This window comes from Salmo salar, chromosome ssa04, assembly GCF_905237065.1.
Source record: "Salmo salar chromosome ssa04, Ssal_v3.1, whole genome shotgun sequence".
Taxonomy (NCBI): Eukaryota; Metazoa; Chordata; class Actinopteri; order Salmoniformes; family Salmonidae; genus Salmo; species Salmo salar.
Window position 1 is genome coordinate 36,015,904 of NC_059445.1, and position 14,348 is coordinate 36,030,251.

At 40.8% G+C, this 14,348-nt stretch overlaps 1 protein-coding gene across 1 annotated transcript in view; it reads right to left on the reverse strand.

Annotated features, from left to right (window-relative positions):
- The window catches only part of LOC106602890 (forkhead box protein O1-A), an 87,651-nt gene extending 79,819 nt beyond the window's left edge, over positions 1–7,832 (reverse strand). The window contains exon 1 of the mRNA XM_014195874.2: positions 6,877–7,832. Coding sequence (XP_014051349.1) covers positions 6,877–7,458 — 582 coding nt within the window. The 5' untranslated portion in view covers positions 7,459–7,832. The remainder of the gene's footprint in view (positions 1–6,876) is intronic.
- Between the last annotated feature and the right edge of the window lie 6,516 nt (positions 7,833–14,348).

Sequence of the window (14,348 nt, forward strand, 5' to 3'; positions counted from 1 at the left end):
ACTACCTACGCACGGCAGCAGACTTTGGCCCAGGGCATTCCAATTCCAGTAAATGTTTTTGTTTGCGTAATGTCTCTTATAAGACGAGTCACCCCATCTGAACTCACACATCCATACTTACACTTAGCCTACCCACGGTGGTGCTGCAATAGATAGCGTCGGGAGAAGAAAAAAAGTGTTTTGACTGATAAAGAATATTACCGTCCGTAGGAGAATATGAATATATTTTGTTACATTCATTTCGCACTGAGGAATGTTTTGAGTGACAAAATACAGTATGTGGGCCTTTTTTATTTAACAAGCACAAACAAGCTGTTAAGGATTATAGATCAGCCCTCCTAGTCCTACTCTGAAATGCTTGATACACCCCAGCCTGCTCTAAGCTCACAGTGCTGTAGTAAACGAGAGAACTTCCTGTGCCAGCGTTATGATAGCTCTTATTGAACTGGCCTAGTGCCAGACCACCTCCACAGAGGCTTATGTTTCTTAAGGTATTTCTACAACCGTCTAGTCTAGTGCAGTGTCTGCTGCTCACCAAATCAGCAGGTTGAGGAATAGAGCTGAGTAAAGCTTTCTCTGATTGACTGGATGTCTGTCTAAGGCACCACAACAAACTCAAAGCCTGGTAGAATTGACAACAGTGCGTTTGGGTGCCAATAACCTGTATGCCAAATCTTTCCATGACCAACTCTGAACACACTCACTGTTTGTTGTGCTCCTCTTGTCCTAGAATATCATAATGCGCACCGACTGAGTGTTTTTGTTTTGTTTTAGATAAGCCTGCAACAGGGCTCTCTCTCTAGTATTCCAACAGATGTCCTATAACTTGTTTGTTTTGAGAGAAGAAGTCAGTAAAATTAGTGACAGAAGGGAGGACAAAGCAAGTGGTGCATCACTGGAGAGGGGAGAATCTCTCCCCTCACTCCTATGGACTTCAAAGGTTACTGGGGTGCCTAGGTTCATCCAGCGACCAGCCATATTAAGGCTGACTGATAAACATTTGCACAGCCACCAGCAGCAGGGTCCTTTGCTACATACACAGTGCTGTTGAAGAATATGGACAAGGACACAGAGTACTCCACTACTTATATAAACAAGGGTGTGTGTGTGTGTGTGTTCAGAGTTTCAAAAGGAACAAAATGTTCAAGATTGACACACAAACAAACTATAGCATCATGGACACTGCCTATAGGCGTAGTTAAACTGGGTCAAAAAGTAATCTGTAAGAAAACATTGCATTTAACCTGGTTTAGAAGGACAGTAAATACAATGTGTTGAAATGATCATTATAGGCGGTGAAATTAATTTGGGACATTTCTTTAGCAAGTCTATATGATGAAGACAAACCATTCTTCAGTCCTTCTGTCCTTTAATACTGGTATACTGTATCTACAGATACTCTGATATAACAGATATATTGCTCCCTCTCTGTTCTCTTTACAGGCCTGTCTGCCCACTGTTTGCCAACACGTCTTGAACAGAAACTAAACACGACCAGCATTAATTCTAATGGGGTGGGGTAAAACTCTGAATACACATACAGCCAATAGGAGTGCGGTGCCACCCCAAATGGGCACGGTGCCTATATAGTCACAGAGCGGGTTTGCCAGTCGCATTCCTTACACTCCAGTGACAGACTCTCTCTCTCTCCCTCTCCTCTACCAACCTCGCACTTAGAGCCGTCACTCACCCTAGTCAGGGGCTGTATGTAGCCTATCACGCGTCTCAGAGTGCTGATTTAGGATCGGTTTACCTTTTAAGATCACAATCGATAAGATGATATGGACAGGGGGTTTGCCAGTCGCATTCCTTACACTACAGTGACAGACACACAGACAGACACACACACACACACACATTCAGTTATTTGTCAATATTTAAATCTAAAACGTAATCTAAAACCAATGAACCAGCACAGCATGGAGCTCTCGAGTGGCGCAGTGGTCTAAAGCACTGAATCTCAGTCATAGAAGCGTCACTTTCTGACCCTGGTTCGATCCTGAGCTGTATCACAACCGGCCGTGATCAAAGGTCCCATTGGACGGCACACAATTGGCCCAGCGTCGTCCGGGTTAGGGGAGGGTTTGGCCGGGGTAGGCCGTCATTGAAATAAGAATTTGTTCTTAACTGACTTGCCTAGTTAAATAAAGGTTAAATCAAGTAAATAATGACATGACTTTGATACAGAGATTTAAATCACACTGCCCCTAGGTGGTTTTTTTGTACCTGATCTCTGGAACCTGCTGCTCTCCTCTCTCCTTTTTCCCTTTCTCTCCTCCTTTCTTTCTTTCCCAGGGGCCTGCTGAGAGACACTTAACTGTTTCACAGTCAATGATTTACACTCGGGAGTGGAGACAGACCGCCAAAGCTTTGCTGGGCTGAGCCCATCATAACTGTACGCTGGACTGAAGACTATATATAATACGATAGTCTTCCTATACTAGAGGGGAACTTCAAAGTGGACCACAACAGCAGTAGCACGAAATGTGTGAGCAGCAGGTTAGCTTTCCTGAATCAATAACAACTCTACTCTTTCTGTCTCTCTATTCTTTCTCTCTCTGTCTTGCTCTTTATTCCTTCTCTCTCTCGCTTTCTCTCTTCGTCTCGCTGCTTCATTGGGAAGGGCTCGTGAGCAAGCATTTCGCAGTAAAGTTTTCGAGCGCATGTGACGAATCAAATTTGATCTCTGATACATATGCCCACAGCTACAGCTTAAAAGTGGATCCACAGAAACATCCATGACCTCATGGAATGTTTACACGGCGCTGTCTCAAGGGGAATGAGGGCAGACGTTTTGTTGCGGCACGCATAGGCAGACCATGACTGTTACGTCTTGGAACACACCTTTGGAGTACCTGTCTCACAGGTAAATACAGGTAACTCTCCACATCTATTTTTATCCTGAAAAATGGAGGGGCCCCTGACGTCCATTAGAGTAACATAACAATCGCAAGACTGCTATGCTAAAACTTCAGCTATGTAGTGGGTTGAATGAGCGACACTAGTGATGCACCGATATGACATTTTTGGCCGATACCGATAACCGATATTTAACATTTTAGCGGCCTTTTTAAGCATTCTAGTACAGTTAAATAGTTACCACAGACACAGCGGTCTGAGGCACTGCATCTCAGTGCAAGAGGCGTCACTACAGTCCCTGGTTCGAATCCGGACTGTATCACATCCGGCCGTGATTGGGAGTCCCATAGGGCAGCGCACACATATGGCCCAGCGTCATCCGGGGTAGGCCGTCATTGTAAATAAGAATTTGTTCTTAACTGACTTACCTAGTTAAATAAAGGTTACACTCACACACACACACTGCCCAAAAAGTTCTTTTGTTGGCATTTACGCATGTCCCCATTACTAGTAAAGCATAATCAAAACCTATTTCTTTCACTAACTTGCTGTGCTGTTTCGTTCATTTGTTCAGTCATTTCATTCTCAACCAGGATGTCTATGGAACGCCGTTTGGGTCTTTGCGTGTCAAATAAGCTTGTTGACCAATCAGGACCTGAATATGACTGCATGTCACAATTTAACGCGTTCATAAAATGTTTACGTAGTTATTACACATTGATTACACTATCACTTGTATTTCATATGTCACAATGATTCATCGATACGTATGCTATGATGCTGGTAAAGTTGTCTCGCGCAACTACAGTTCTGGTCATAAAAGGCTAGATAGCTCATGGATGCAAACAAAGTTCTTCCCCAAAAACATAGCACAACGCCAATCTGTTTCAGTAGCTATAGTTAGCTAGCTAACTATATAGCTAGGTGTCATCTAAAATAACCCTAATTTATAAGACAGTTCTTATTTGATTAATGTTGGTCGGACCCATCTGTGAAGCTAGCCACAATAAGGATTAGCCACAATAGTGGACTTTGGTTAGCCTTCAAAATAAAAGTATGGCATAATTCTACTATTTGTATTCATTTGCATCACTGTCAATAACATACTTTCATTTAAGGCAAAGTGCAAATTCCACTATTGTGCCTAATCCTTATTGTGGCTAGCTTTACAACACAAAACCCGGTCCGGTCGAGCATCACTAGCCAGATGAAGCTAGCTGGCTGCTCATAACGTTAGCTTTGGGCAACAGGGTTAAGTAGCTGGCTAGTTATTTATTTTCATGAACTGAAGTTCAATTTCAATAGGCGAACAACAAGTGGCAACCTAGCTAATACTTACTCACAAGGATTCCTAAATCATTGCTAAGAATAATGAAAATGACTGCAGTTTCTACTGGTCAATGTTTTCAGGTTGGTTGTATTGGTGCTAGCTAGGTACCAAGCTAAAAGCTAGTTACCCCAGAAGTTGCGGTTGAACAAATTGCTTTACTACCAATGCGGTATTGTAAAAACATCATTCGTGGCCGGTGTTTGCAGACTTTTTTTTGTACAGCTTTGACAGTGCTACGGTATCTTTTGACATGCAAAGACCCAAATGGTGTTCCATAGTATGTATGTCGTGAAGCTAATAGCAGTGACGCTATCACTGTGTAACTTCGGTAGAGCAACATCTGAAAAATAGCGCACTTGGTAGTGTGTACCGGTGGTCGACCAGTCGGCGAAAGCCAACATCACCCAAGACAGAACAGTTGATTGTCAAGGGCAATGAATTCCATTATCGTGGCTTTAATGGCTTTCGCCTTTGAGTTGTCTCGCTGAAATGTTCTTACTCTTTCAAATGACTGCTCTGCTGTGTTGCACGTGTAGGGCAAAATTTTACGTGCCGTCATTACATCATGTACCTACGTTATATAGGTATGCACGTCAGCTTTGACATTGGTTTTGCACATCAGCGTTAAACTAGACATCGTCCGATACCGATGTTGGCATTTTTTGCTAATATTGGCCGATTCCAATATGTTCACCGATATATCGTGCATCCCTAAGTCACACGGTTATAAAGGCACAGTTACAATTAGTTATCTGTGCCTGTGAGAAGGCCCCTATTCGTGTCCTTAGATGCAAAATTAAACAAACCATTTATAAATGCCTTATTTTAAATTGTATTACCATAGCTAAGTCTTTTTAGATGATTTGTAAATCATCTGTGTAGTACTTATGAATAGTTTATGAATGCTCTATAAAGCATTTATTATAAGCAAGATGGTCCACCTTTAATTGAGAGATGTGCTCTTCACTGGAAAAGATCATCACTCTGCGTAGACAGAATTAACACTCCAGCTTTGAGAAACAAGTCAAATTCTCTGAAGTTGTCAGATGGATTAATGCTCTCCGTCACTGCAACGGATTTCCATCATATGGATTCTGGAGATTACGTTTTTGAGGTCAGTGTAGATCTGCATTTAAAATCTCTGATCTGCATTTAAAATCTACCAGGTAGGCCAGTTGAGAACAAGTTCGCATGATTTTTGCTAACACTCCGATGTTAAGACAAAGGGAATTACATAGTCTATAATGCGTACGACAGAGGTGTGTAGCCTACTGTAGCTGCTGGCAAAGTAATTCAAAGCCTATATCACTCAGGTGCAACTTTCCACAGCTAATAATTTTGCCGTGTAGGGTTGTTATTAAAACAAAATCAGACAACCCCATATTAGAGTAGTTTACCTATTTACCTAGTCGGCTTGTTGTGTGTTCAATGTGAGAGAAGCATTCCTCGAGGTGCATTCAAGTTGCGAGAGCCATAGGTAGGGAAACATGTGTTCTGACAAGCAGTCAATGCGCAATTCTTAATGCAATCACGGGAAAACACTTCAAATCAGTTTTGGCTAATGTATTTTGAAAACAGTTTTGGCTTTTGGTAAAGAAAGAGGGGGATCCAAGTTTTTCATTGCTACCACTTTATTTAAACCAGAGTTCCAAGCATAGTGTACTTTTTGGTGAACGTCAGGAACCAAATCGCATAATTTGGCCCCCTGATTTTTTTTAATTTGGCTCCCCTTTTCCCTCAGAACAGCCTCACTTCATTAGGGCATGGACTTCACATGGTGTCGATAGCATTCTACAGGGATGTTGACTCCAATGCGTCGCACAGTTGTGTCAAGTTGGGTGGATGTCCTTTGGGTGGTGGACCATTCTTGATACACACGGGAAACTGTTGAGTGAAAAACCCAGCAGCGTTGCAGTTCTTGACAAACTGGTGCCCCTGGCTCTTACTACCAAACCCGTTCAAAGGCACTTAAATCTTTTGTCTTGCCCATTCGCCTGAATGAGACACGTACACAATCAATGTCTGTCTCGAGGCTTAAAAATACTTAACCTGTCTTCTCCCCTTCATTGATTTAAGTGGATTTCACAAGTGACATCAATAAGGGATCATAGCTTTCACCTGGGCAGTGTATGTCCTGGAAAAATGTTTTCTTTGTTTTGTTTACTCAGTGTACTTTGCAATAGAAACCCAAAATATATATTTTGAGTGAATAATAATTAATGATGATGCATTTACATGTATTTTTATTATAATCAGGATGTTCTGTCCAATAGGGTAAATGCATCAGTTGGGCTACAGATGATAATGCTTATTGCTAATAGCAAATCTGATAACACAGGGAGGACCACGGACCCACTAAGCAAGTGGACTGGAATTGGTCAAGTAGGCTTTCAAAGTGATCATCTTTGTTACATGAGGGAAAGTAAACTTGGCCCCAGACAATCGATCTAAGATACACATTTTTAATCACAGCCCCGTGATCTCCAAATACCCCCATCTATCTGTGATTCTGCACTGCGGGACATTGTGGCACATAGTGAATTAATGACGTGGCCCACAATTTAATTGACTTGACACAGGGGTAGCCTATAATTCAGGGGATAATTCATAACGTGATGGTTGTAAAATAGGCCTACATAATGTCATATTAGATATTAAGCGCGAATGGATGCTTATTGCTTGCTTACCTTCCAACCTGCAGAGCTATTACTGTCTCCTTTATCCTTAAAATATGCCACGCTCTTCACCATCCAGTCATAGATCTGAGACAAGGTGAGTCGCTTCTCGGGTGAGCTCTCTATCGCCTTGGTGATGAGGTCCGCGTAGGACATATTCCCCCACGCGTTCCGACGCGACGAGCTGCTTTTCCTCTGTGCAGCAGCGGCAGCGGCCACCGAGTTCGACCCGACGGGGGACGAGAGCGGGGGCACCTGTTGCTGGTGTGGCAGCAGAGTACCCGGGTGTTTCTGCAACTGCTGTGGATGATGCTGTTGCTGGTGTATACATTTCTCCTGGCATTGAAAATCATTGCACAAAACGAGCCGTTTCTCATCCTCCGGGTAGTCCTCTGACTCCTCTAACAAACTGAGGTTACTAATGTATTCGACAGGCTCCTGCTTCACTGAAGGCGCCGGTGAAGATGTGTTCGAGCTGGCGGGTTCGATGAACTCCGGTCGAGGCAGAGGCCAGGTGCATGACCGGGGGCGGGAGAGCGGCTCGAAATCCGGGTCAATATCAACCAACTGTTGCGGCGGTGGTAATTCTGCCATCTCGAAACAAACGGGCAAATAGCGCAACTGTCACATAAAGACACTCAATGAATCGACCAGTCCAGGCACCAAATGTAAAAGTGTAGAAACCGTCGTCACTTCTTCACGAACTCCCTGATAGAAGGCACTGGTTGATAACGGCCGGTGGTTTACGATGAAGTAACACTATTTTTTTAGCTCACTCGGGTTGTCCTTTATCTAAAACTGATCGGTTACAGTTAGTGTATCCGTGTTCTGTTCGTAGAAAGTATATCACGCTTGTCGATGTCTACTGTCAGTGTCAATCACGGTTATACTAAATTACCTTTGTAAATCCTACGAAGTAAACTGGTAACAGACATTGGGTAACACCCACTAGGTCCTTGAGTGACAGTGAGTAGCCACCAATGATAACCCTTAGGCCTGTGTCTATAAAGTAAACAGGACATGGCTTTTACATTGCCTAACGCATGTTTCTGATCTTATTCTATCGAGAACAATATTTCCCACCCGGAAAACAGGGGCCAGGGCAATGAGTTTAAACGTTTAAACATGGAAAATATTTAAGGAAGTGCAAGCGGTTACAACAATGTGTTTTTGAGTTATGTCTATTTTTTTTGCCCATGTCTTAGGGGAAAGTTGTCTGGGGTGTCAATGTTATTAAGTATTGGACTACTTTATAAAATGTTGGACAAGTCTTGGATTTATAAAAGTATATACAAAGTCTAATTAAGTCAAAGTGAAGTATTTTCGGACAGAAAAAAGCTAATTTTAGTAAGATTTAGATATATCCATACTGGTTATCCTTAAGCAAACACATTTTTGAAGGGAAATACGTGGGCAGAATTTATATTTGTTGGTTGTTAAACTTTATAAAGGGTGCCCTCTGAAGATTAGTGTTTTAAAAACCATTTGATGCATTTTGAGTGCTTGACTCTTAAAACCTAAAGTATAGGTATATTATTTTAATTAAATAAAAAAATATCGAAACAAAATGGTATTGCACATCTCACTATTAATATCCTCTTTTTAGATTTGCACTCCCTACCCAAATCACCCTAAAGTATCTCAAAATTGATTGTGTAATTCAATAAAGTTTCTTATAGATGATTTGGATATGATTTTGGAAAATGCTAATATAGGTACCATTGACTTGCTTTGGATTGCCCTGGGGGTATTTTGCCCCCACTGGAGGCCGGACATTTTTCCCCAAACATACTCACTTTAAAATGTTACTATTTCATTAAAAACTGATTCAAATGTCTCTCTCTAACCAAGTGGATTATTTCTCTTTAGGCTCCCCTAATGGTATATAAAAAAGTGTATAGAAACTTTTTCTAAATGACAAAATATTAGATCAATGTACCACAAATGGTTTGTTGGAGTAACTTATAAAGTTGAGATGAGACCAATGACATTTTTAGTTGAGCAAGACTATTGGTATCCAGGGAAAGTTTTAAAAAAGTGACAGAAATAACTGTCACTTTGTGAGAATTACAGGAGGATGGCATTTAATCACTCTTCTTTTAAGGTTCTGCTATAGGCCAGCAAGTGCAAACTGTCAGTATCTGGAGAATGTGTGTGCGATGTTAGATAAGGTCTCTGATGCTAACAGAGACATTTTCTTGGTGACCTGAACAATGACTGGTTATCATGTAGTTGTCCTCTCAAGAGGAAGCTTCTTACTGTGACTAATGCCTGTAACATGACCCAGGTTATCACTCAACCAACTAATGTATACCAATAGTGTTGGATCAGTGACATCCACTTGAATTGATCATATATTCACCAATACTGCAGAACTTTGCATAGCAATATCAGTTCCCATTGGCTGTAGTGACCATAACATTGTGGCAATGACAAGGAAACCCAAAGGCAGGGCCTAAAGTTATTTATAAGAGATCATACAATATGTTCTCTCATGACTCTTTTGTTGAAGATGTAAAACAAAAAGTATGTTGGTCTGATTTGTATGAGGAGAATACAGATGCAACACTTGGGAGTATTTGTAAAATTATTCTTGCCCATTGTTGACAAACATGCACCTCACTAACTGTGCAAACTGTTAGAGCCCCCTGTATCAATGAATAATACATTTTTAAAAACTGTTCAAAGAAATTATGCAACAATAAAGTGTCAAACAAGTCAGGCTGCTCAGCTGACTATTGAAAGTATGTCAACCAGAGAAATGTTGTGACTAAACCTAACAAAAAAAAATGTTTTATTACCAAAACAAGAAATTACATAAAGAAACTATGGGAAAAGACTTAAGCACCTTAAATTATATTATAGGCAAAAAAAACAATTCATCTCCATCATTTATTGAAGTTCATGGATCATTTTTAACAAAACCTTTTGATATAGCCAATCACTTCGATGACCATTTCACTGGTAAAGTGGACAAACTGACAAGTGAAATGACAACATTGAACCATCATATTTGTGTATTGAAGATCTAATAATGAGAGGAAGGATCACCATTTTGAATTTGGTCAAGTTTGTGCAAAATGGGTGGAAAAGATTATCCATCAATAATGGTATGTCACCAGGTATAGAAAACCTATATGGGAAACTATTGAGAATGGTAGCAGACTGTATTGCCACCCCTATTTGCAATGTCTTTAACCAAAACCTAAAAGGAGTGTGTGTCCACAGGTGTTGAAAGAAGGTAAACCGATTCCACTACCTAAAAATAGTAAAGCACCCTTTGATGGCTCTAACAGCTGCCCAATCAGTTTGCTGCCTGTTCTCGGTAAACTGAAGGAGATAATTATGTTTGAACAAATACAATGCTGTTTAAGGAACAAGTTAACTACAGACTTTCAGCATGCATATAAGGAAGGGCACTTAACTTGTACTAAACTGACTCATAACTGATGATTGACTAAAAATAAATGGATAAGATAGTTGGATCTGTATTGTTAGATTTCAGTGCAACCTTTTATTGATCATTCACTGCTCATAAATACAAGTAAAACTAAATGCATGCTCTTCAACCGATCGCTGCCTGCACCTGCATCACTACTCTGGACGGTTCTGACTTAGAATATGTGGACAAATACCTAGGTGTCTGGTTAGACTGTAAACTCTCCTTCCAGACTCACATCAAACATCTCCAATCCAAAGTTAAATCAAGAATTGGCTTCCTATTTCGCAACAAAGCATCCTTCACTCATGCTGCCAAACATACCCTCGTAGAACTGACCATCCTACCGATCCTCGACTTTGGCGGTCATTTACAAAATAGCCTCCAATACCCTACTCAACAAACTGGATGCAGTCTATCACAGTGCCATCCGTTTTGTCACCAAAGCCCCATATTCTACCCACCACTGCGACCTGTACGCTCTCGTTGGCTGGCCTTCGCTTCATAATCGTCGCCAAACCCACTGGCTCCAGGTCATCTACAAGACCCTGCTAGGTAAAGTCCCCCCTTATCTCCGCTCACTGGTCACCATAGCAGCACCCACCTGTAGCACGCGCTCCAGCAGGTATATCTCTCTGGCCACCCCCAAAGCCAACTCCTCCTTTGGCCGTCTCTCTTTCCAGTTCTCTGCTGCCAATGACGGGAACGAACTACAAAAATCTCTAAAACTGGAAACACTTATCTCCCTCACTAGCTTTAAGCACCAGCTGTCAGAGCAGCTCACAGATCACTGCACCTGTACATAGCACATCTATAATTTAGCCCAAACAACTACCTCTTCCCCTACTGTATTTATTTATTTTATTTTGCTCCTTTGCACCCAATTATCTTTCTTCTACTACAAATCTACCATTTCAGTGTTTTACTTGCTATATTGTATTTACTTTGCCACCATGGACTTTTTTTTGCCTTTACCTCCCTTATCTGCTCACATTTGTACATAGACTTATTTTTCTACTGTATTATTGACTGTATATTTGTTTTACTCCATGTGTAACTCTGTTGTTGTATGTTGTCGAACTGCTTTGCTTTATCTTGGCCAGGTCGCAATTGTAAATGAGAACTTGTTCTCAACTTGCCTACCTGGTTAAATAAAGGTGAAATAAATAAATTTAAAAAATGTGATTTGAAAAAAAACTCCCTTGTTATGGCTTTACTGTGACTGTTAGCCATCACATGGTTGGAAAACTACTTATCAGAGTATTCTTCAATGGAAGCTTTTAACAGATATGTACAGTGCGGTATCCCTCAGGGAAGTTATCTTGGGACATTACTCTTTATTTTTACAAATGATTTTCCACTTGTCTTACAAGAAGCTCAAATGACGATGTATGCTGATGATTGCACACTCTATACATCAGCACTTACAGCCAGTGAGCTCACAATGAGTAAGTCAGTGTCAGAATGGGTAATTAAAAATAAACTGGTCTTATATACATCTAAAACCAAAAGCACTGTATTTGGTTCAAAGCATTCTTTTAGACCTAAACCTCAACTGGAGTTGTGCATATAAGGTGTGACCATTGAACAAGTTGAGGAAGTTAAACTCCTAGGTATAACAGATGGTCAAATCATATTGAAAAAGTTATTGTGAAGATCGGGTAGAGGCATGTCTGTTATAAAAATGTTGCTCATTTTTGACACAGATCAACTGTACTTGTTGTTTAGGCTTTGATCTTGTCCTATCTTGACTACTGTCTGGTAACATGGTCAGGTGCAGCAAAGAAATACAAAACAAAGCAGCACACCTTGCCCTTAACTGCACACACAGAACTAACATCAACAGCATGCATGATAGTCTCATGGTTTCTTTATTTTTACTATTTTCTACATTGTAGAATAATAGTGAAGACATAACTATGAAATAACACATATGGAATCATGTAGTAACCAAAAGTGTAAAACAAATCAAAATGTTATTTGAGATTCATCAAAGTAGCCACCCTTTGCACACTCTTGGCATTCTCTCAACCAGCTTCGTGAGGTAGTCACCTGGAATGCATTTAAATTAATAGGTGTGCCTTGTTAAAGTACATTTGTGGAATGTCTTTCCTTCTTAAAGCATTTGAGCCAATCAGTTGCGCTGTAACAAGATAGCCCTATTTGGTAAAAGACCAAGTCCATATTTTGGCAAGAACAGCTCAAGTAAGTTAAGAGAAACAGCAGTCCATCATTACATTTAATCCCAAGCCACCCTAAATAGTATTCATTAGTTACTTTATTTTCTTTGTGTATCCTTTACAAATGTAAAAAAAAAAAACACATGTTAAAATGTTAGATGTTATAAACAGTTAACATTGGTTGAAATTGTGTTTGTTGCAAAATATTGCGCTTAGATATGATTGCACTAGACACTGATATTACTATTATTCCAATGACTGATCACTAATGACCGAAACCACCTTGTTAGTTGCTCTGTATGCAATTCTCTAAAATAGTTGTGTTTAGGTTAATGGTGCGGTTTTGCATATTCACATCGCATCACATGCATGAGCCCCCACATACTGTAAGTCACACCTGTCGCCTAAGAACATAGTCCGTGATTATTCCTCTCATAGTAGTCTGGTGGCAAGGTGTCTTCTGCAAGACAGCGAGAGGGAGGACAGGTGAGTAAAAACACAAAAGGATAGGAATACAGGTAGCCTGGTCCCAGATCTGTTGTTAAGCAATGGAGTTGGCAAGAGCACCATGGTTTGGCATGATGAGTTTGCATGATAGCATAAACAGACTGCCACTGGCTAGAATGCAGGTGACTGACTCAGAATTAAGAAGTATAAAATCTTTCATTAGAGCCTAACATTACCACTGCTGAGCAATTGTCTGACCACATAACCCTGCCTAGACTGTCTTCGTCCCAAATGGCACCCTATTCCCTAACTACTTCACTACTTTTGACCAGGGCCCATAGAGCCCTCGTCAAAAGTAGGGCACAATGTAGGGAAGACGTATCAGTCATTTGGGACTCAAACTACCTTCAAGTGGTACCTGTCTATCCCCGTCACCTCTACTGCCCTCACACAGGCAATTACACCATTGGCTAAAATAGTAACCCTGTGTTTGACATCTGTACCTGTATTTGTGTCTGGTCCTTAAACTTGTGCACACAGTATTTGTCTGTCATCGTAAATCAAGCACAAGGAATAAGCTGGAACATGTGCTCTAGTGATTGAGCAGCAGGTGACAGAAAACAGAGCAGTCACTTCAGGTCACAATAGTGCCACCTTGTGGGAAATTCCCAGATTACATTTTTGAACCTACTATGTTGTGATGGTTGACTCATAACCTGCAGTTATGAGTCTCTTACGCCCTAGGAATAAGCGACACAAGTGGTCGCTTAAGGCCCCCGACCGCTACTGTTGAGAGTTAGAATAGTACATTTGGTTGTGCATCAGCAAGTTTTTCACTTGTTATGTCAGTCACTAAGAGTCACTCAATTAGCCCATATCAGCTAACATGTTTTAGATAGGCAATTAGTCTAGCCAGCTATTTAAACTTGTCGTAATCATGGCCGAATTACCGACGGGGAAGGAAGGGCACATGCCCAGGTGCCCTGACCTCAAGGGGGCCCCCATTGATTTTGTTAGTCACTAGCTCAAATATTATATTAACAGGGCATAAATCATGGCAAAATGTGGAGAATTTAAGGAAATGAGCTCTAAAATTGCAACATTTTCTCTCCACACCATGGAATAATGTGTAGAAATCCAGAAAAAAAAATGTTTAAAACAGTAAACAAAAATTCTACGCCTCATGGCAGTATGTGTAGAATTACTGGAAATGAACTTCAAAACTTGAAATGTTTCTCCGCAGAGCCAGGACAAAGTAACACGGGGCGAAAGAAGCAAGCCCATTTTCTCGATAACAAGATAGAATGATGTAGTGAAGTAAACACGTTCCTAATGTGGAGGATGACCTCGCTGCAAAAAACCTGCCAAGTCTGACCATTTTTCGCCGAGTAAACAAAAAGTGGTTTTGATCAATGTAA